Raw genomic sequence first — 24,607 nt, 5'->3', positions numbered from 1 at the left:
GGGTCCCCACAGACAAGTGCTACTGCAAGGCCGGATATCCTGACGTGAATTCCCAGGTCCTCAGCTGTCTGCCCCGCAGAACCAGTTCTGACGTGCTGTAACATGGAGGCTGATAGAAGGCATTGTAAAACTGCACCTTGGAGAACTCTGGCACTTACAGGACCAGGAACCTGCTGACCCAGGGCAGGACAACCCACACACCTCTGCACTGTGTTCTTATCCACACGCATTTCCTGTCCACAAAGAGGAGCTAATGGTCCTAACCTCCCACAGTAAAAGAGAGAAGGAAAAGAAAGATTAAATGCACATATTTAGACACACACAGGTATCTGATTATCTCTACCTACAACATTTGCTTGCCTACAGGTAGGCACTTGCACTCTTTTACTCTCTGAATGATGCAGGAGCAGCCTAACTCAAGCAATTTCAACTCCAGAAAAGAAAGATGATGACAGATTATTATTATTTTTTAATAACCAGATGCTAATTTCCTCCCTTCAAGCTTCAGATGGCAGCTCTTGGTCAAAAGGCAGCACCCCAGCTCAATCGCAAGCTCCAGAAATGGTTATGAATATAATTTTTGAAATATAAACACAAACTAGCAGCTCCTTCCCTTTCTTTCCAGAAGGTTCTGCTTTCAGTGCATTTCCACTTCAACATGTGCCAGCTCCTTTCTCCTTTATTAACTAGAAAAATTCTTCTCCTTATTACGCACAATTACAAATTCATAAGTCCTGCAAAGTTTCTCAATGCAGTGTAATACATCTGCAAGCCACCTGTTTGTTATGCAACTTGCATAGAAGCTGCATCATGAAATCCATTTATTCTCAGCTTTTTAAAACCCAGGAACGAGCCTCCACAACATCTAAAAGAATTATCTGTCCTAAGCAGGAACCCATTTGCAGATTAAATTTGCCAAAGGGCAGCTTGGAGCTGACACTGCTTACCAAACTCGCAAGCGTCTCCACATTCTGTACTTTAACACCTCTTGAAAAGCCAGGAAATATTCCGCTCCACTGATTTTGCTTCAACTAGAACAGGCTCTGTGCATGGGTTTCTGCAGGACCTATCCAGTGTATTAATAATAACTGAATCAAAACTCATTCTCAGCATGAAGCTTGCATGAAAAAGTTCATCAAATCTGTTTTTATCTTCACATTCCTGAGTATTAATCTGTTTTCCTAAGTACTGGTATGTGGTAGAAAACCTTTTTTTGTTGTTGTTGTTGTTTTTGTTTTTTAACTGTTTAATATACTACTAGGTAACATTCCTTTTGAACCTTGAAAATCTCTCTCTATTACCCTGGCTCATGCCACAAGACATTCACAGCCCATGGAACCCATGGATTTTGGGAAAGACTTGGGAAAGGTACCACTTGCACGGCCCACAAAAACCCATTCCAATTCAGCCCACAGAAAGATGTGCACTGCAGGTGAATGTGCTCCAGGTGAGCTCCTCATGTGGGCTCTTCCCTCTCAATCTGCGGTCCCAGAATGGGACAGCCCTGTGGGCACAGCATAGCATACGAGTCCCACTGCTGTTATGGGCACTGCAAAGCTTCCCATGGATTCCCCATGTGCTGCTCCAAAACTGTGTCCTTGTGTTTCTCATGCAGTGCACCAAAAAAAGACAACTCTGAACCTTAATTTAGCATGACTTAAACCAAGACAATGAAATCTGGGAAGCGAAACTGAATGTAAAAGACAAGTAGCATGTCTCCCTCCATGAGCGACTCAGGGTCAGGACCTCAAGGCAGAAAAGGAAAGAAACAGTTCACTGAATGAAAAGTAGGCAGAGACCTCTGTGTCCCAAAGGGAATGTGATAAACTGATCTGCCTTGCTTCCACCCTTGCTGCATGCTACTGCTGGTGCTGCCTGGTTAGTGGTACAGCAGAAACGAGCACTGACACATCTTGCCCTGGCTCAGAGATTACCTGCTCTTGATGTTTTCTCTCCTGCCTTGAATTAGAACAGGCAGTTTTTGTGACATTTCAGCAGGCCTTTCTTTGTTTTAACTCTCTTCCTGCTGAGTATTTTATGTCAGGGTTTGAGAAGAGCCTTCTCTGGCCCAGTTTTACCCATCAGAACAATTGCCACCTTCCACAAGGAACGTGGTCTTTCACCCTTTATACATACAGAAACAGCTACAACTGAGCTACTGCAACACCTTTTTTCAGTGCAAAACCGCTCTCTGTTTTCTTCTGTATTGACAGAACTGCATGTGTATGCATATGTGTGGCTGTGTGTACCACATGTGGGGAGGTGATATTGGCACAGAGCTCAATATGCACAAGACCAGAGCCAGGTACCTCCACTGAATCAAGAGCAATCATTAAATCACAGCATCTTTAATCTCAACAGAACTATTTGGAAGAGGAAACATCTCCACTGCTAAAAGTTTCAAGCCTCACAGTTTGTTCTCTCTGCTTCTGAAAGCAGTGAGAACTGAAGACTGGCAATAATCAGGCTTAAATGTTAATAGGAAATTCAGATCGATTCATGCCCCATTAAAAATCAAATATTAAAAAAAAAAAAAAAAGACATCAGGAATTTCCTTTATATCATCTCATCACATACTTTGGATATACCTCTCATTTTCCCTATCATTTTTAATCTTTATCTTAGTTCAGGGACAATCACCATGTCCTTTAGGAGCTGTCTTTTATTCTAGCACATGAGCTGATCTGGTATATACTCCTAGATGTACTGTCTTAATGTTCTCTTCTTAGCTCATTTCATAGTTTATTTTCTATTTCCTTGGGTCATTCTCCGCTAGCATCGGGATTTCCCTGAGGAACTGGACTTCTGACTGTAAACAGGGTTATGCAGTTAGTTACCTTATCTCTTATGGACATGTAACCATCTTATGTTTGTTTATCAGTGACGCACCAAAAGCACAGGTAGAATTACTTGTAAAGTCTGTCTCACTCCATACGTATACATTTTATACATATGCACATATATTATGAACTGAAAAGGTAACTAAACAATTGAATACATTTAAATCAGAAGAAGAGATTCCATTGGTGTGTCCCAAAGAGTGTCCCTTGATTGCCTACAATCTGGTTTGTATTTCTACACCCACAACACCCGCTGTTCTGCTGAGGAGGGCGCAGACCATCAGGCAATGCAGTGAGCAGCGGGGCAGCCTTGTGGCTCACACAGCCCAGCAATCAGCCTGCTTGGATGTGCATGCCCCATCCACTCCTACTAGCCCTGGTTGTGCCAACAGAGACAAATCCCACCACCAAGAGAGCCCTGCTGTGCTTTTGCCCATCCAGGTGGACGCAGCCCATTTTTGCAGCCACTTGGCCCACTGTCATTTACTTTCCTGTAGCAAACAGCTTCCTTTAGCAGTGCTCTGACTCCAACCACATCCTTCAGGCAGGTGATGGGCCTGATGCTGACCTTGCCAGTGCCTCATGGCAGAAATGCTCCCTAGGCAGTCAATGTACAAGGGGAACTGCACTGGGACATTTTGTATCCATGGGATCAAACACTGTTCCTTAATTTTCTGCAGGAGTTTGATTTCAAATGCAGCTTTTTAAAAGCCAAAGTGTGCTTCTTTTCATCCAACCACACCTGATAATGCATCAGATATTCTGACTATGGAACTGCAGTGCAAACAAAGCACTTCCAGAGAAGACTTGTTACAAACTGCAGCTTCTATTACTCTACAAATTCTCTTACCACAAACAAGCACATTTTTCTCTGCATTATTTCTTTTGAACAAGATGATTTTGCAAGTCCTTTCCACCCTTATGATTCTATACAACATTCCCAAAAAAGAATGAGACTTTTTTTGAGAATCTAAGACCTCAACGTTCTTTAAAGGATATAATGTGAACTCTTTGTCACATGTTCCTCACATCAGAGATATAATTAGCTTAAATAATTACTCAGTAAATAGGATTTGCCACATCTGAAGATTAAGGCCACTTGTTATAGCATCGGTGTACCAGAACTCACTGAGAGCAGTTCATGCTAAGCAATAAGCTTCTGCTTGAGAGCAGTGAGCTGTACTACAGCTGAGGCCTCCTGTTATGGCTGGGGCAATTTGCTGTCATTGGCTTTTTGTCTGTTTTAACTTTCTAAACACTCCACCAAAAATGACAGCAGTATGACAGAAATTGATTTATGTTGGTTGGGTACCCAGGTCTGATATGGGGCTGAAAGGATGCAAAGATGATACTGGAACACTGTTCATCAAGTAGTCATTACAGGAAGTCTAAGGTCAAATAACTAAATCTAGTGAGCACAGAGTGGAAAAATAAGGGCAACATTTTGTTTATCACATATCCCTATTGATTTATTTCCAGTTGGTGAAGAAAAATCATATTGTTAACTCCAATGTATTATACAGCAATATAAATACAAAAAAGTTTTAGATTTGGTCACCATATAGAAGAAGATGTGAATTTGTATGTGCATTTGAGCAAAACAAGCACTGTAAAATTATACTGAAGATCATCTGCTTATCTTCCCAATGGAAGCATCCTTCAGCTTTGTGTGCCCTTCATCTGCTGCTCATGGGATGCAATGCACACGGGCTGATTTTTCACAGCAACTTTATGGACCAGATCCTGCTGGTGTCCGTTTCCATGTGAGCAGCCCTCCAACAGCATCCTTCCTCCATTGTTCACCACTACCCTACTTTAAAAAGTCTGGTCACAGAGCCAAGGGTGAAAAACAATTCCACAGTGCAAAGATGACAGCCACACACTTCAACAGAGAAGAAAACTGGAAAGCTACCAAACAACCAATGGTCTGTAACCTGGTTATCCACCAGCTGCCTGATCAGAAGCAGCACAAAGGCAAAAACGGGGTTAGCTTGACCCCAGAGAGAAGCTGAGTTTGTCAGGCAATGTATTTCTATGGAGCACTCAGAAGCTTCCCCTCATATCCCAGGATGAAACATCGTCAGCATGACTATTTAAGATTTCTGTTGAACACACAAGATTTTGCACAGTCATTTTGAATTGTGTATCCTAAACTACAATTACTCCACTGCCTTCATTTCATTTGAGCATGGTCTACACCAGAAAGCAATGAAATCACTGCATAAATTTAAGCAGGGCTACCCACATCTTACAACACAAGCACAGACAGTTTTACAGCACCACAAACCTTTGCACTAGGATTATTACATAGAAATCATTCTGCTTGTCTTCAAATGTCATCTAGCAGCAGAACCGAGTAGAACACTTGGATACGGCTTAGCCATCCTTATAAAACTGAAAGCACATGGGCTAATCAGCCAGACAGGATTAATTCCCCAAAGAAAACAATATTGCATGTCTGGCAGAGCAGCAGTTATGACCTGCATCAAGATTACTTTGTTCTGCAGCCATTGAAGGATGGCTGCCCAACCATCCTGGTGGAAAGCTCGACACTGGGTAAGGCAAAATAAAACAACTGTTGGCTCCAACACTGAAAGCCAGACAATTCAGAGAGCCCAGATCAGCCATCTGCAGGCGCATCTCCCCGCTGACCGTCCTAAAATTCACAGCAGTCTGCACATTTTTAGTGACCCTCCACAGAGCAGCAAACGCACACTGCGCTCCCTCCTGCTCATAGGCAGCTCTTCCCCCACAGCTGACCTGACAGAAAGACACAAAGCCTGCAGGCAACAAAAACAAGTTTGAGATCCATTTGAGTGCTGGAAAGCAGCCCCAGCTTCACTGTGCTTCATTTCATGCGGAACATATTTTAAGCACAAAACTATTTTGGTAAGAGAAAATTCAACAAGTCATCATAACATACTGATTCATCCACTTCTTCAGTACTGTAAAGCCATGTTGTTCTACCAGAATGGCACTGTTGTCATAGGAGATGACAGCTGCGGCATTTGGTGTGCACTTGAATTTCCTGCCACAACACAGCTGAGTAAAGGGAGCAGGAATGGAATGCATTTGACAGGAAAGCACAGTTCCACATCACACCTACACGTGCATCTCATCATAACCTCCTATAAAACTAAGCCCCTCAGATAATCATCTCTCAGCTCAAATTATGTTTGTATTTGAAGTGTCTGTATATTGATGGAAGGCCAAGAATTGTTATGTTTTTCCTGTTCAACATCACTCACATGAATGTGCTGCTGAATTTAGATGGCAGCGGTCCTTCTCCACGACTCAGAGCCACAAAGAGGGAACAGCAATGACAAAGTCAGCAAATCCAGCAGTCTATGTCTCCTGTTTACACCCAATTTCTACTTCCAAAAATCTCCAGGAGAAAAGATGGGATGTGAATATTGTCTAAGGATATGAATGCAATGAAAGGACATCACAGAGACAGGACACACACAGAGGATGCTTTAGGACATTGGCCAGATCTGTGCTTTCCATTTACAGAGAGACCACGTTTTAACAAAAAAACAGTGATTGTGCTTCTAGACAATCACAACAAAGAACACTTTGGGAACAACAGAAGGGCACCATGAGGGTCCTTAGAGTTTGCACGGTATCTCAAAATGCAAACGTTGTAAAACTAATATTTGCACGCCTGTGGTATTTACATCTAATCTACCTCATTGTTTGGAAAAACAAACCTGAAAAAGTGTTAATTAATAAAAGATATCACGTCTTATTGCCGTTTGTACAGTAATTACAAAAACCACAAATCCACCTGTTAAGTAGTCAGCAAACAAGACAAATGACTCTGTTATGTTAAACAGATTATAAAATGCCTCAGGGAAGGAATCTAATAGCCCTGACCAAACCATGAACCAACAGCCTGCTCCGCCACATGGGTTGCACGCGAGCACAAGTACGTGTACGTGCTCTCACACGGCTCTGCCATTCTCAAAGGCATTTCCTGCGCTGCACATACTAACAATATGAGCAATGAGGTCAGTACAGTATTACGTGCAAAAGAATCTACATTGAAACGTGATGATGTGATCATTAAGATTTTATTGTCCCTCAAAAAAATCACCTCCTAAAACAAGCAGCTATCTCCACCAAGATGAAACTGAAACAATATGCAAAGTAGCATTAAACCTAATTGCCCAATCCATATGGGAATGCAGTTACTTTAATCCAATTTAACAAACAAAATTGATTCTATTCTTGTCATGTTTCTTAATGATTTCTGAACATTTAAAGGAAGAAACACTCCTTCATGGGTAGTAATTGATTCATTAGTATGTTTTGTGGGCACTCAGCGCAGTACCAAGGTACCAAAACACGGAGCATCTTACTCTTCACTTCTTTGAAGTGCCAGTTTCTCCATGCCACGACCACTCACCTAAAACAATAACCACACTAACTAAAGAAAAAAGACATTGGCGTATTTCAGATGGCTATCCTGAGTTTACGTAGATTAGAAACTCATTCAACCTGACCTGTAGCAGTATACACCAGAACTGCTGCAGAAAGGTGCCCTGTGATAAGGGATTACACACTCAGCTCCTGCCAGGCAAAGCACAGATGTTAGCTCCTATGGTGTTGGTCCCCCATGTGCCTGCCCCAAACACATCTCCTGTAGCCCTCCCGCTCCAACTCCCCACACCAGATCAGACAAAACTGAAGCCCATTTTATATCCATCCACATAAGCTCTCTCCTAAGACGTTAGCAGACATTACAGTGCTTAATTTTCCCAACACTCACATTTATGAGAACAAAACATCAAGGGTGTGACAGCAACATCTTCCTCACTCCTGCATCAAATAATGCATCAGAAAAGCATGTCCGTGACATACCATCACAAGTACTTTCCAAGGCCATCTCAGCCACATATGTGGAATTTCATCAAGGGCTGAGCTGCCCTTGGAAAGCACCAAGGGAGTAGCTGTCTGTGTGCAGGCAGCAGTCTGAGCTCGGCAGTGATGCTGTGAGCACACACCTGCTCCAGACCAGCAGGAAGCCATGTGTGGTATGGAGAATGCTGACCCAAAACCACACAGGATGGGGAGCCCCTCCCCTACCATTCTCCTAACTGTTCCCATGAATATTCTGTAAGTATCCTGTTCCAGACCAAGACAACAAAAGGAGTAAGAAAAACAAACAGAGTGATAGAACAGCTCAGCATTTGGATACAAAACACATCCACAACAGAGGCAAGGGGTCCTGACCTCATCCTTATTTGCACTTAGTTTTCTACTCTCTGGCTTCTTAATGCATATTGCCTTCACAAAGATGTTGTGCAAATTAATTAGGTAATGTTTTAAAAGCCTTTTTGATGACATTTGTTGCTAAGTTCATTCATCATGCAGGTGGGCAGAGCAGCTGGAATAGGCACAAGGGGAAGATATTTGTGGCAGAGTTCAGAGAGTGAGGTAGAAGAACCTGGCTCAGATACTTGGGAACAGATCTTCACTGAATAAGCTGGTAAGGACTGAGTCCTGTGAGCCATGGAGCATCCACTGCTCCCTGCACAGCAAGTGAGCTCACAGGCATTCCACAGACATAACCATGACTGTTCAGTGCTCATAGGAATGGGGGCCACAAGAAACAGAGCAACGCACAGCAAAAATCACACACAGTTGTGCAATACCTATACTGAAGAACATCTGATGGGATGGAGGCCCCAGAGGCTCATCTCACATCCATCTTTACACAGTACTGCATCCCCCTGGGTACAGCCACATGTGTTTGCACCTCTCTCTCCTGCACACCTGCAGCCCTCTGTGCAGACTCAGATCACCTCAGCCCCATGCTGAGAGCATCCCTCCTTACATACAGACCCTGTTGGCAGCAGCACAGCTCCACCAGCACGCAGGGCCCTGACACTGGGCACAGAGCTCCCTCCCTGGAAGCCAGACCCTCTCATTACTCTGGGATCCACAATGGTCATCTCCCTCTTCCCACATCACACAGAGCTGGTGTCTCTCACACCTCCATCTCCCAGTGAAATCCAGCAGAGTAGGAGTAGAAGAAACAGAATAGAGCAGGTCTGAGGCCACTCAAATACTGAGAGCATGGTCTTACAAGCTCTATTTCCAGAGCAAACTGAGCTTAAAAAGTCACATTATTCTAAAACAACACATAGAAAGAAAAAGCAAAAAGCATCACTGGAAACAGTGCTGCACAAGGAGAAGAACTGGTGATGAAGCACACAGGAATTTGTAAGAGCTAAGTCAATCGCTAAGATCAGTGATTAATTCTATTCTCAAGACAAGAGGTGGCCTACAACCACAGCCAGCTGAGCATTCCCAAATCTGCTGCTGCAAAAGGGGAACAAAACAAAGAGTACTGAGCTGTGTACTGGAAAACATGACTGAGTGCCTCAAACTTGCATTTGAAAGGAATTGCTAATCGTGAATACACCATATGGCTTTACAGAGCTGATAAAGCACTTCCCAAATATAGCAAGATCAGCCTGTGATGGCCTGTGTTTCTTTTATAATCAACATTAAGAAATCATTTATAGTATCAAATACAGTTTTTTAGACTGCTATCAAGTAGTCATCAGCCTTTCACAAGAGCAGCATTATGTGTATTGTAATTGCAGCAGCACACCTTCACCATGATATCAAAACATTCAAGTAATTTTTGAGACTTCTTTTTTTGTGTGTGTGAGTTTGTTTCAGCAAATTTTCCTTCGGAAAAAGAGAAAGGTTCAATCTCACACTACTGCTTCAGAAAACATTCTCACTGATTTGATGCACTTGGGCTTGTGGCTCCTCTTGCACTTCACCAAGACAGTAATTCATAGAATTCCCAGCAGGATTCACTGCAGAGAGCACACAAAAACCCAGGCACCTGCAGGCTGTCACTGGGCATTCATCACCCAGCCCCGGGCAGCAGCTTAGCACCTCCAGGTCTCACCAGGGTTCACTGCAGGGCTGTCAGGCAGGGCAGGTCCTGCAATGGTGCACGGGGCCAAGCAGTTGTGGTGAGCACAGAGGCAAGTTCCCTGCTTGCTCCTTACAGGTAGTTATTCTGCCAGCCCCAAAAACACTGAGCTGCATCTCAAGGCGCAGGAGGAAAAGGGTCTGCTCAGGGGCAACGCTTCCCAGCCATCTGCTGCTCCTCCTGGGTGCACAGACTCTGTCAGATCTGTTCAGAGCAGGATGATGACAAAAGGGTACCTTAGTGCCAATTTAAGGACTAACTAAATATAGATGAAAGGAACACCGGCAAGCTACAGCTGAACCTTTGTGTAGTAACATAACAGAAATCATTATGGAGCCCTGGAAATGTGTTCTTAAGCGTGCTCCTTTGTGTAACTGAAGCTGGTTTGACATGCAGAGCTGCAGGAAGCCTTAGCAGTGGGCAGCTAGGAAAGCAGTGGTTGTGCTGGCATTTCTGATTAGAGCAAAAGCACAAATGTGACACACCAACGCAAACAGGGGGAGAAGAAAAATCACTTCTAAAACCCGCTGATGATAGGGTGGAATACCTGAAATTAAAACCATCACTGATAGCAAACAGCCAACCTGAGCAGCACTATCTGTGACTGAAGACGAAAGCAATTGGGCTGCCTGCAGGCACTAAGGATAACCCCATCAGTGCAGAGGGGCCGAGCGCAGCTCAGCCCTGTGGTTCAGATGCTGCTGCCCAGCACCTGACAGCCCCATCAGACGTATTACAAGCCATGGCCCCACAGGCCTCATGTCTGCTGCTGCAGCCTCCTGACATGACTCATCCAGGGAAGGGGCAGCTTTCCCAGAGTCAGCAGGGTGCAGCTGTGCTGATGTCAGCTCAGTGACACAGACACAGGCAGAGGATCCCCAGTAAAGGAGCAATGATTATCCACAGGCAGTCAGCAGAGTTGCACAGGCAGAAGATGTGACACAGATCCATGGGAATCCTGGCAGGACCCTCAGGGACAGCTGGGAGGACCTGCCGTGGGTCTCTGAGGATCGCAATGGCAGCACATGGGGCTGCTGGTGGTTACAGAAGGATGCTAACTCTGATGCCAGCACTTCACAGCTGGCGAGCTGCCTCCCATAGCACCACCCCACACCAATCACGGCCAGTGCTGCACCCCAGACTCACACAGCTGCACCTGGGCTCCTCCCAGGGGACAGATAACAGAAGACAATGTTTAGTTTTCCCCAGTGTCTATTCTTTGTTGTTGTTACAGCCTCCTGGGCCCAGAGCAACATGTATCCTGGAAGGAGGAACGGGAACCACTCAGAAATGCATAAAGGTCTGTCCCAGCTCATGAGCCCCTTTTCAGTGTGCAGGAGGATACCAAGGGGCACCAGCAGCCATTGGCCTCCCAAGCACCTGGACACAAACCCAGCACAGTGCAAAACAGGGGGGGCTCTGCTGCTCACACCCACCCCCCAACGCTGCAGTACCGTCCCATAGCCCAGCACCAAGCACCAGTGCTATGCCACCCCTGGGGGACACCAAAAGCCTGGGTGTGGGATCAGATAATGAAGTATGAAGAAATCATCCCATCCCAAGTGCATTTTCACTCTTATCTTTGACTACCTGCCCCTTAGAAGACAGAATTCCACCTATTAAGGAGGGACTTCAAGCTGAGTTCATAATAGCAACACAACATCTGTCAGTGCCAAGTGCACCTTTCCACACTGAAAGTGCTCTGAAAGCATCACCATTCAGACAGTAGAATATCTGACTGCTTTCTATGGCAACAAAAACATATAGAGAGAATATAATTGCAACTATAAAGCTCTGTGTTTCTGCGACAGCTGAAATAATCATCTTCTTTTATAAATTCCCAAAGGTGATACAGAACAAATAAAAACCTGTAAGAATACATATGAATAATGAAAATGTTTTTGTTTTCCTAAGTGGCCTTGAAGTGGACAAAGGAAAACACAAAGCAAATGCATCCACCACAGCCAAGGAAAGATATTTTCAGCTCCTGAGTTACCACCACAAGAATGAGGGTGTTCCACTCATCCCTAATGGAGAGAACAGATCAGTGCTTACCACCAACACTCCTGAATACCAATAACTGAACCTAGCAGCCCCAGACTGGGCACCACACTAGCCTGCAAGCAGCACACTGCTAACAGAGCTCCCCATCACCTCTTGTGTGGGAAGTTTGTTATTCCTTGTACAGAAGAATCCAGACAGCGGCCTACTGCTTCCCTCCTCTCCCATTGCACCTCATTTCCATGTCTGGCACTCAGCAAGAACTGCTGCTGACACATCCAGAAGGGCCGGACTGTGTTTCAATTCCACAGTAGTATGTTACAAGCAAATAAATAGAATTTGATGCAGAAGAAACAAAGCCTTAAGCTCACTGGGAGGAGAAATAGCTTTCATATACCATATTTCATTTTGATGCTATGCCCAATATCTGGATAACGGCAGATTGGGGATGCCCCCCCCCCCCCCCACTAGAAACAATACATATATTTCTGGCTGCACAAAACTAACTCCATTCACTGTTATAGAAATAACCAAGCAGGCAGTTGGATGCCAGCACATGGAAGGATGTGGTGAGATTAGGGGGAGGCTGATGTTCACCAAACAGCAGGGGCTGATACAACATTCAAACCAAAAAGTTGAAGAACAGCTAAATCAGGGAATTCAATTACTGTAGAAAGTTCAGCCTCAGCTTAGTATTCTCCATTCTCTTGGGCAGTCTAGACTAGTATTAACTGTGGAGGCTGGTGGCCCTGCCTTTGCCAGGGATGTTGAAGCTTCATGATCCTTGAGGTCCTTTCCAACACAGGCCATTCTGTGATTCCATTGCCATTAAATTAATGGCTTCTCTAGAGACTACTAGTTACACCAACAGTATTTGCAAACATACACATCATCACTGTGCATATACAGCACATACCATTCTGCAGTATTAGCACTGTTTCAAGTGTCATTTATGTGCGTTCTCCTCCAGGATAATTCAGGGCAGCTGTGGAGCTCCCTCCTGCTGCTGCCCGACCAAACAAACACTTCGGCACACAAAACTGATAAACGGATGCTGAAGCATAAGGCCCATGGTATAATCTCCAGAAATGAACTCAAGGAGAATCGACACTTCAGCGCTCCCTGCAGCCGAGGCTGTGGCTGCGAAGCCGTGAGGTACCCAGCATCGGCACCGCACAGCATCATCGGCACCGCACAGCATCGGCACGGAGCCGGGGAACAGGACGCTGTTCGGCGCTGCTCAGGCTGCCACCCTCAGGCGCTTCCCTTTAACTGACGGTTTAACGCCTGCGATCTCTTACAGCACTTCCAACAGCTGCGACACGAACGGTCCTTCATGGGTTCACTGCTTTCCCCATGAAGCCGGTATTTATCCCGCTATCCTAATAGAACGCCACACTAAAGATGGGGGCACCTCTGGAGCTCCCACCTGCAGCCACTACAGAGGAAGCTGCTGTCTGGAGCACGCGAGGAAATAATTGCTTTTGTTTCTCATATGCATTAATCAGAAATATTCTAAATGCTAAAATCCAAGCCCTGGGGTGCCCCCAAGGAAAACAGCTCCATTTTAAAGCACCTTTGGTAGAGCTATGGTGTTAAAGATCCCCTAAAACACTCACCCTCGAGCTTAAGCTTTAACATCAGCTCAAATGTAAGGGAAGAAACATTACGGCCTTCGGGGTCACCTCCAGAAAGGCAGAGCTTCAATGAAAACACAGTTACCTTGGTGACTCTGACACATAGACACACTGCTGTCCTATTTCATAGCCTTGCTGAGACAAGTCATCTGGGAATTAAAGCTTTACTTTACAAGAAAGCCACATTTTGGCCTCTCAATTGCTGAAATTTACAGGCATTAAGATGGTCAGGAAACTGTCCACTTAATACTGGTTTCATTACTTAGCATGCTTTTCTTTCACTAAAAGAGTATTCAATCTTGAGCTCAACATCAATTCTGTTAAGCACATCAATTGCTGGGGTATGCTTATTGCTTATCCTGCCATTGAGAACTGTATTGATCAGACGTTGAACAACATGACCATCCGGTATTAAGGAGATGCCGAAGGTGGCACTCCTAAAGCAGCAGGAAGTACAGATTTGGGGTCAGAAAAACAGAGGCTGCTCAGCAGGAGATTAACAAGGTGCCATCCCTCATGGGGATGACACTGGGATCAATGTCATGCTGTCCCTCCATGGAGCAGGGCTGTGCCCTCCCTCACTGTGCAGCCCTGCCAGGCACTGCCCTGTGCCACCACACAGCTGCAGCTCATGCAATGCACTGCCTGGGAGCCAGCCATTGTCCAGAGGCCATGAAAGGAACATTCAAACATGTCATATTTACCCCCCATCTATTCATTCAAATCAATTTATTAAACTGCACGTTCAGCCCTTGAGCTCTACGGCCGCAGACATCAGCGCAGCAGCTGCTCCACACAGAGCACTTTGTGGGGTCCATGCATGGGGTCACAGCAGGCACAGATTGGATGGGACCTGTTACAGCAATGTCACCAGAGCAGCTCTGCTGGTCATTAGTGCTGACTGCAGGACATGCAGAGCCTCCAGAGGATTCCAAGGTGGACAGCAAGCAGGAGGGCACTGTGTGCACCAGCACAGCACAGCACAGCTCTAGCCCAGGGCAGCAGTTCCCACACAGCCCTCTGCTGACCACCTCCCACCATGGGGTTTGGAGCTGTTCTGGGCTTCAGTGTAGCCCTCATCCTGGGAATACTTCTTAATTAATCTGATTGAGGTGTTAACACAAAGATGCAACCAAGGGAAAAAAAGCAGGGAAAACAACAACAATCCTTCTAGAACATCATCGTGAGATCTATCCGTGTTTTACTCCAGCCCTGGTCCAATACTTAGATGCCCAGGCAATGTTGAACATCCACACTTGTGCCAGTGATCCTACTGAGTGTAGCTCAGAATAGGTAAAACATTAACAATACCAGCTCCCAGCAAAAAGCCAGCATTAATTCAATAGAAGGGCCAGCCAGCAGCCAGCAGGGCAGTAACTGCAGCCAGGGGGATAACGTCATAAAGACAATAGAGATGGTAACTAATGAGACTCACACCCAGATGATGCCTTGTAATTGTACAGCAAACTCCTTGTTTTCCAGTTCTGCAGCTGTGATCTGTGACTTTTTTCCTGCACCCCACACCACTTGTTGTTCTCAAATGAGTTATGTTTGTACTGTTTCTCCCTCCAAATCCACATCTGCAGCAGCTCAGACGAAATATGGCAGGATTTCAAAACCCTTCACTACCAGTTTGCCACCTGAGCCTCCCCCCCCCACAGCACCAACTCAACTCCAACCTTCGTCTCAACTTCATTAGAGTGAATGAAATAGCATAAAATCCTCAGCACATATTTCTTCTGAACTTAGTTTGAAAGCAGCAGTGATAAGTTCTCATTGTAGTATTCAGAATTTCGGCACTGAAGTATCAAAAGTGCATCATTCACATTCTGTGACACTAAAAGACCTGCTCTATACCTTAACAACCCAGATCTCCTGAGCACATCAACAGGTTGAATAACAACTACAGGAGTAGTTATTATATCTCAGCTTCAGCTGAAGTATTCCAAATAATACTTTGGTAGAGCAGCCAACATTGCAAAGCTGGGCTCAGGAAACACAGGAATGCATTTCTGTGCAAGGGCTGGGAGAAATAAAACACACACATGACCAAAACTTTGTAACCGTGACCTCAGAGCTCTCACTTCCCTTCTTTGTGCTCACTTCCTTGGCTGCAGGAAAGGACATTGTTTGTGTAATTCAAAGACTTTTCCTGAGCATTACTTGCTCAGGGTTTAAACAATTGTCCACATCCTTGAGTTGAACGTGTTGCAGAAAAATAAAAGAAGCTTTATTTTTGAACAAAATAAGCAGTTATTGTGATCGGCCCATTTGTGTTCACACTCAAGTGTTTAGTTGTGTAACACATTCCCCAGGTGTACCATTGCTACAGCTCCTCCACAGCTCTGAGCACACCTAACATCAACATACATACAACTCTGCTAAGGTACCATTTAACCCTTTTTCAGCAAATAGGAACTGTAGGAACTGTTAGAAGTCCACATCTTCTGTATCAAAGAAATATTCAGATTAATTTTCAGTGCCTACATCACCACAAGAACAACACAAACCCAAGTAGTTGCTTTGCAACCTAAGTGAAAGATTGAGAAATGCTTTTCTACAGTGATACTCCACCCTCAGACAGCTCTGGGGTAGCAAACTGAGTCCAAAATGTTGTATTGTTGGCTCAAATTCTGTTGAAGTCCTCATCTTCAGCCCAGCTACAGGCATGCCTTTAGGGCCAATGGGACACAAGTGCAGTTTCTGTGTATTTTTTGAACAGATTTGAGTTCAAACACATCACACTAAATACCTGTTTGAATGCTTCACTGAGCTGCCATTGAGGCTCAGCTGGCCAACACTGACAGCATTTGAAGATGCACACGCTGCGCTGAACTGCGTCACTTCCCTGGCATGAGGAGGGCTGACACTTCAGGATGACGTCGAGCACCAAGAGCTCAATGGCACTAACAAGTCACATTGCCACCCAACATAAAGGTGCCAGCTCCCTCCAGATGAACCCTCTCCTTTTAGGTCATTATCAGAATCCAGCACATCCACAGTAAAGGTAACGATGCTGCAGCATTCCCATGGCATTAGAAAGGTGTGCAAAGGAAGACCTCATTCAGGACAGACACAGGTGTGGGGTGACATGCAGACAGACACTGCTGCTGGGCTGACAGAGGGAAAGACCTTCTCTGACTTACAGGCTCAGCCCTCCTGCTCACCATCCGTTTGTGGAGCAGAACCTGAAAGACCTACCAAGCCCCAGGCTGAGTAAAGGCCTGGACAGCATCTGAATCCCATCACTGAATCACCACAGCTTCACCTCACAGAAGTTCGATCCATTTGTGAGTGTCTGTGCCCCACTACAGCAACCTACAGCCCCAAGTGCAGCTTCAACGGTCCGACACATTGGGCCAAGCCCTGCATCCTGCTGGACCCCATGCAGAGGATTCTTGTCTGCTCCATTGGCCTTTGCAGCCACATAAGAGGACTGAGGCAGGAGGAAATCTCTTCCCTCTGTTCTCATCCCAGTTCAGCCAGCAATTCAGCCTGCAGTCATTCGAACTCTTCAGATCTCAGTTTCACCCAGTTAATGACATACATCTGATAATTGGTATGAGAAGTTGCTCTGCACAAGTTTCTTTTTCTGCAATGGATGAGAACAGATAACACAACAGTATGGTATTCCTTCTTGAATCTAATTTTTTTTCCTCTTAGTACTCTTCTGTGACCTCCCCTAACACAGCAACGTCCCTTTCTCTATTGCATAACTTATTCCAGTAGAGCTGTCCAAAAAAAGTCCTTATTTAGACTATCTTACGGAGCAGCGCCTTTGGACAAAGTCAAAATGAAAACAAAAGAAATGATCAGAGAAGAGGTTTTCAAAGAAAGAATTCCAGAGTAACTAACTCCGGAATTAGTCCGAGTCATTCTAAGCAGATAAAATTACCCCATTAGATTTCAGAGTAATTTCTTTCTTGAAGTCTATACTGTCTGAACTAAATCATAGCAACCAAGTGAGACAGAACAGTCCAGCCTGGAGTCATCGCCTGTTGCTTTGTCCTTCCTGCTCAACCCTTCCTCTCCATATCTTAAACCTGACAACACTCTCAGCCAGGCAGAAAAGCCAAGGCAAGGTATTACCTGCCATATCACTTTGTAGCTACATCCTGACATGGACAGAGACTGAAGCCAACCACCCCAAAAATAGTTGTGACCACACATCCCTTACAGTAACCATTCTGATTTTCATGTTGTTCATGGATGTGGTTGGAATTTCATTCCATGTACAGCTTTGAAGTAGCCAAATGAGTACCAGAAAGCTGAGTGACAGGAAGGTTACTTTCCCTTACTGAGGAATCACAAAATGGCTATAATTTTTATGCCAGAATTCCCCTGCGTGTCCACTGCTTACTGTAGCACATTTAACCATCAGTCCTTCCTTCTCATTTATCAGGTTTATACATAAACATACTTGAACGACCTCAAAGCAACACTGGCAATACTAGTCCTTATTCACATGTAACTTAACAAGGGTTTGCCTCCTGTTTCCTCCTCAGTTCCATGGCTTTAGTAGCATGTGTACAATTGGACATAGCTCGCCAACCAACAGATTTATCCACCACAATTGACTATGGCTGGGAAGCACGAGGGAGAGTGCTGTGACTCCACACAGGGAAGCTGGGAACGACTGAACATGATTCACAGAACTGATTGCTCACACACAGCCAACCTGCACGCAGTCATCACATGGGATTATCAATCAGCATGAAAAAGGACTCCTTATGGGAGAGCTCTCACCGGAGTCCCAGCAAAACACAGCCCTGCTGCTCTGCATTCCCACATGCAAAACATGAAGTTCAAGCACTGTTGAGAGCATCACATTTAACCCAAATAGTTGAACAGCTGCTTTGCTGAGACCTGGAAACAGGCTTCGCTGAATGAGAAAATGCACTGACAAGCACATGCAGGAGCAGCAAGATGCGGGGGTTTTTTCTTTCCATTTTCTTAGGAGCATACAGATGAAGTCAGCACTCCAGTTCCAAACCACATAAACCTGTTAACCACGCAGGGCAAGAACTAGAAAGTCTTCCCTTAAGCCCGACCTGCTGCTTGCTGGTTTACACAATTACTGCACACTTGGTACATGCATTTACAGAATCAAAATCATTTTCTGCTATACTTATTGAGCTCCCCCCCCCGCCCCTTTTGAACCTTCTCCTGCCATAACCACCATCGCCAGCCGCACTTTCCACGCCCTGCCAGGAGCGGCCGATCGCTCGGGCAGAGCGCTGCGCTGCAGCCGCGTTCCCCTCTCCGCCCCCCGCCCCGGGCCGGTACCTTCCGTGTGGCAGCTGGAGGAGAGGATGGTGTTCGCAGGCCTGAAGATGTAAGGCAGGTAACGTGAGAAGCATTTCATCTTTCAAAAAACGGTATTTAAAAAGGGGCGAAAAAAACATCTACAGCTTAAAAAAAAACAACAAACAAACCAAACCTCTAAAAATAAAGGAAAACATGAAGCAAGCCCTCCTCACTCCATGAGGATTCCTCCTGTTTCCAGATAGCCTACATGGCGCAGGCAGGGGCTCGCTGCGGGGGCTGCCCCGCCGGCCCCGCCGCTGCCCGTCCCCATAGCGCCGGCCGCCCGAGCGGCCCCGGCCCCGGGAGGAGCCCCGCGGGCGGAGCGGAGCAGAGCGGGACGCCCGGCCGGCACCGGCGCGGCATTGGCTGGGCGCGGCCGGGCGGATCGCTGACTCAGCCGTCCTGCCGGGCCCGGCCGCACTGACGCCCGCTGCCCCTCCGCCACCGGGAAGGAGACGAGCCGCGATCGCTGCGGGAGGGAGAGTGCGGAGCCTGCCCGGGTCATTCGTGCTCTTAACGCTGCAGCTCTCCCGGCGCAAAAGCAAAACGCAGATAGGATTTCCAAGGTAACGTCAGTTACGTGTTGCCTTGTGGGGTCAGAGCAGCCGAGCGGCTTTGCTCCCTCAGATTGCAGGGACCTGGAGTCACCTGAGGGTTCACAGAGAGCACTCGGAAACAAAGCACAGCACATACAGTCAAAACGTATTTCAGGTTATTTTAAAGAAGCACTTGTAATTCTGCCTTTCCAACATCCTGTTACACATGCAGCATTTAAGAAGCAAAACACGGTTAGAGCTTAAGGCACAAACCCTCACACCTGAGTGCAATCCAAACTCTGCACCAGCTCTGCAGCTGCCACTCAGGTGCACACGATGGAAAGAATCAGTGTGAGGAGGGCAGACTGGAGGGACATAGCACGACAAGCTGCTGGTCTAATCTCTCGTTTTCCTGATGTTTAAGTACTCTGTGCTTTAGGACCAACTCACTGAACATCTCTGTGTCATGTGAGCTGTTAAGTTTCATCATCTCTCTGCAGTCTCATTTGCATTGTCAGACAATGACAACATGACTGCATCTATACCAACGAGATGCAAAGCACCTGTGGCACTGAGGAGTGCAGCTTTTCACTGCACATGAATCTCTTCATTCAAAACATCCACTCTGGACTTGTAAGGCAAATGCAGGTCTCACCACTGGCAGGGCAAAGCCATCCTGCACAGTGCATAGAGTGCTCACTACATCTGCATTACACAAGTGAGGGTGGCTGATTAAGAACCATTGTGTATCTCAAGTCCATCCCAGGAAACAAGGATGCAGTGTTTTAATCGAGTGCTCTTTATAACAACCACCTGTATGTGTCCATACACGACTCTCACGATGAGATTATTTCACACACTAATCTGGAAACATGAAACTGTCTCTGAAACATTGTCATGGGACAGAAATATGAATGTTGTGCCTCTCTGTGTTCTGTGTGAAGGTGAAGATCTTCCACTGTTACTGAGAAACTATGCACTTAAAGACAGACATGAACGTTCCCCAAGAAGCAGATTAATTCCACCTCACTATAATAATGTACCAAAATAAAAGGCCTTCACTGTATTTTTGTGGATTTTATCTATTTAAATAGATGTGCTTACTTTTTATGTTCCATTAACGAAATGCATCTCACCTCACGTGGAGGGATATGCACTAGAGCTTAATTAGCAACACAGACATGAAATCAACACACAGGAGCACAAACCAGGCTCTGAGTCAGCTTAATAAGCCCAAAAACTGTCTTTTGACTCTGAATGAGTGAACACAGCCACTGATTTGGAGCTATTGGTTGCACTTGTGGACTTCTGTGACAAACAGATGAGAGCAAGCAGGTGTAATAAAATGCCAGATGAGCTGGAGGAGGCAGCAGCCTGTTAGGATTGGAGGATGTTCCAGCTGCACAATATTCCAGAACCCGGGTAAAACTTCTGACTGCAGTGGGACCAATGTAACTGAGCCACTGCTATCAATGTGATATCAGTGGGCAGCTTTGCTGTATGTATGCTTGCAGAACAATAAACAAGAAAAGCAATAAACAAGAACAGAACAAAATTATAAACTCCATGAGTATCTCTGTGAGGGTTTATGTGCACAGGCAAAGGAGCAAACACACAGAATTAGTCTCTTCAGCACATCAGAGCCAGAATAATAACATCACATCCAGCTTAAGGAGACTCTTCCTCACTGAAGAGTGTAGGACTCTATCAACATAACAGTAGCATCTCCTTTCAAATACAACTGTATGCATCCCATTAATAACCAAAACTGATCTCTAAATTCAGAGTGCTTGGATGTTGCCAAGATTTCTGAAGGTCAGAAATGCATCATAAGGATGGGCACAAAACAAACAAGTTACAAATGAACTTCTAATAAACAGAGAGATAACTGGGATGTAGGCACAAGTATGACACTTAATTCATAGCTACACACTGTTAGGTGGAATGATACAAAGATGGTAACAGATATTCAGAAGGTTACTTATAAGGAAAGACTCACTGATATGGATGCCTTTACTGGGAAAAGCTGAGGCAATCTCCACTGGGGAGCAACCTCCAAGAGATGTTGCTTTAGTGGTGGTCAGCCCTTAAATGAGATCTAGAGGAGGTAGAGACAGTCTCCACCCCTTCTGGGAGCACAGCTCCATTACTCTCACCTGTGCTCCCACAGCTGACCCAACACTCGCCTCAGCTGATTAATCAGAGGTTCAGGCTGTGATTACCAGTTGTATGGGAATACAACACACATCTGAACACATACATGCCTGTATTCATATACAAGCAAAAACAAAACCAGCAAAACAGAACTTTCCACTCAGTCACACTGAGGCCATTTGCACTTGCTGATAAGACCTGACAAACTCGGATGCCTTTTTGTTACTGGTTTCATTGAATGTGGCCTTATCCATATGCCTCTTCTGTTCTATCTCTGGATTAATAAGCGGTGCAGTAAGAGAAAGCAAGATAAAAGTGTGAAATGAGAACAAGAAAATGTAGGAGGAAGTCCAGTATTGTGCTGGGCACCAAACAATCATCACAGGAGGCACAGGGCAGCACAAACACGTTCAGTTTTAAGGGCAGGAGAAAGGAATACATCCATTCCTTTCCAGTTGCCCATGTGTTTGCAATTCACACGTTGTCTGAATGCCTGCAGGAGTGCCAAAGTGATTTAGGAGCACAGATCACCCTGAAAGCTACTGGCTCTCCTAGGAGCTGCCCTAAGCTCCTGGATCTCCCATACACCTGCACCAGCTCCTCCTTGTCTTTGAATATGCATGTATCTTGTAGATACATATCTGTGTCAGTGAAATTAATTTTTAATACCAGTACACGAATGGGCAGCAAGTGAATATTGTGTCAGCCAGGAACAGAACCCAGCTGATTCTCAGGAAGGATGTTATGGTAGAGCAGTGTGTCACACAGTTCCCTGAGACATTGAAGCAAATAGAAGCTCAAAAACAAGGGAAACATGTTTCAAATAGTGTTGATGCTATTAAATCACAATGCCTTCCAATTCAACCTTTGGTTTCAATTATTAATTTTAGTTACCACCCCTCCTACCATCTCTACACAAGGAAATCAGGAGAGAAAAGGATGCACCTTCTCCCTCTACCCCCCAGCATGCAGACAGCCCTGTGCAAGAAGTAGGCAACAAATGAATACTTCGTGACCGCAGGCAGCACAAGGGGAAATGGAACCTACCTTCTGTCACCCCGACATCGATGGTTCCCTTCACCTGACTGAAGCACCACAGCACATCCTGCATGAGGTTTCCAAGTCCTGCCAGGAAGCAGATGCAGAATGAAGATGCAGTGATTCTGGGATACAGCTTGCCCGTTTTTAAGCAAACACACATACATACATACATGTAAACTGGCATACAAATATCAGCAGTCTCTGTGTGAAAATAAACTCACCTGGTATCATTCTCCCAGTCAACACACAGGGTTAGTGTGGCAGAGCTGAGAGCATTGTCCCTGTACTGTGAATCACCCGTCTGTCTGCGTGCTCTTGTACCATCTCAGGGCCAGTCCCAGAATGGTGCAATTGGAGCCGTCCCCTCCACATCACAGCAGCACACAGAGCAGTCAGGAGGCCCCGCAGTCACACTCTTTGTCACAGCCACTCTCCATCAGAATACTAATGGCCCCAATCCTTTCCATCACTGTTAAAGGGAAAGTAAGACAGAAAAAGAGAACTATGATTACTACTACCACTAATGGGTATTTTTTCTATTTTATGGCCCATCTCATTGTGAGCCGATTGGTAACAAATCCCATCAGAATAAAGTCACATCATGGTCCGTCATAACATTACCAGAACCCCCTGGGAAGCAGAAGAGCACTGAAGTTGCTTTACAAGAATCCTGGAGGCACGTCTGCCAGAGGGCACACCAGCGAGCTGCAGATCTCAGCTGTTGTTGCTGCCATAGCAATGCCCCATTATAACATTCAGAGAAATGAGGATTTTATCTATTACTATCCCTCAGTTTATGACAGCTCAGCAGATTTTCCCTTTTCACATCGCACAAAAATTCCACAGCCTCAGAGGACAACTCACTCCCTTTTATCCCAGAGCATTTCATCCCACAGCACTTTCCAAACAAGAAGAAAGCAGCACAGTGGATCTACAAAGGCAGGAAATAGCATCATATTCATGAATCACACACAGGGAAAACGTGTCGCAGAATATCTGAGCACCTGGCAGTGATCTCAGGCTCACGTGGGAGTAACACTGAGATACAGCCCCAACCTGATACTCTCCCCCAAAAGAAAAGGAACACTTGAGTCAGGGGAGATAAGTCATGGTCCGAGATGTAACTGAGTTCCTTGGACTCTTCCATGGCCCGTCCATGTCTCTGTGAGATTTCTGTCTATTTTTATTTATTTGATGGTTGTGTTTTATATATTAATGACAGTCAATATATATCACGTATACATCAATGTATACATTAAAAGCATTGTGGCTACCTGGGGGTGTTGCAGCCCTGAGGAGCCCTCTCTGGTGTCACTGTCACCAGATTTACCCATCAGGGAATAATGGTGCTAGTGGGATAACGCGTGCTCACAGCTGGAGGAGTTCTTTGGATTGCCAGAAGATGACTTTTGCTAAGGGAATATGCTTCCCTGGCTCATGTTTGCTCAGCCATCTCCCAGGAGGATAGGAGGGAGAACATTTATGCAAGTTAGTTCATACAAATCAACAGCTGTTTTTTTTTTTCCCTCTGATTTGAAATGTGAATTATAAAGGCTGGAAAGCAAATACAGCAATCAAACCCATCAGACAAGAATATTTTCATGTGTGGGATTTTCTAGATGTGGTTATGACAATAATAAGATTTCTGATTCTCTACCCTAAGCAATCCAATGAACGAATACTTCCTTTTCTGACTATGGTGGTAAAGTTTATGTGGTTGCTATTTTCCTCTTATAATAATGTCACTATTTATTGTTTAGTCACTACAGGGACACTGTGGAAGCCTCATGCTCGGTGGATAGCTGTCATTTGATAATGTTTATCTGAAGAACAGAGTGTCTTTTTGCTCAGTGAAGAAGTGAATGCTTTACTGTGCTCCCAGACGCTTCAATGTAAGGGATGGGGTTTTATGGACATGTGGATGTGCTGCAGGAATTGCCAAGCTCCCAGTTAAATCTGCTGTATCATCATTACTTCTGCATAACCACCAGACTGATTTGAGCCTTCAGTCCTTACTTTTCTGTTTGCCAACCTATGACTGCTTTGTATTGCAGCTTTATTAATGTATCACTTGCATAAGAGATTACTGATGTTTCAGATGACATTCTGGCACTTTGCAAAGATTTTTATGTG

General features: G+C 45.2%; 1 protein-coding gene across 1 annotated transcript in view; it reads right to left on the bottom strand.

Moving 5' to 3' along the window:
• The window catches only part of PPP2R2B (protein phosphatase 2 regulatory subunit Bbeta), a 61,893-nt gene extending 39,018 nt beyond the window's left edge, over nucleotides 1-22,875 (bottom strand). Inside the window, 2 exon segments of the mRNA XM_015875487.2 lie at nucleotides 22,481-22,558; nucleotides 22,696-22,875. Coding sequence (XP_015730973.2) covers nucleotides 22,481-22,558; nucleotides 22,696-22,705 — 88 coding nt within the window. The 5' untranslated portion in view covers nucleotides 22,706-22,875.
• Nucleotides 22,876-24,607: the final 1,732 nt, after the last annotated feature.

The sequence above is a fragment of the Coturnix japonica genome, chromosome 13, assembly GCF_001577835.2.
Source record: "Coturnix japonica isolate 7356 chromosome 13, Coturnix japonica 2.1, whole genome shotgun sequence".
Taxonomy (NCBI): Eukaryota; Metazoa; Chordata; class Aves; order Galliformes; family Phasianidae; genus Coturnix; species Coturnix japonica.
This window is presented reverse-complemented; position numbering and strand designations above follow the sequence as displayed.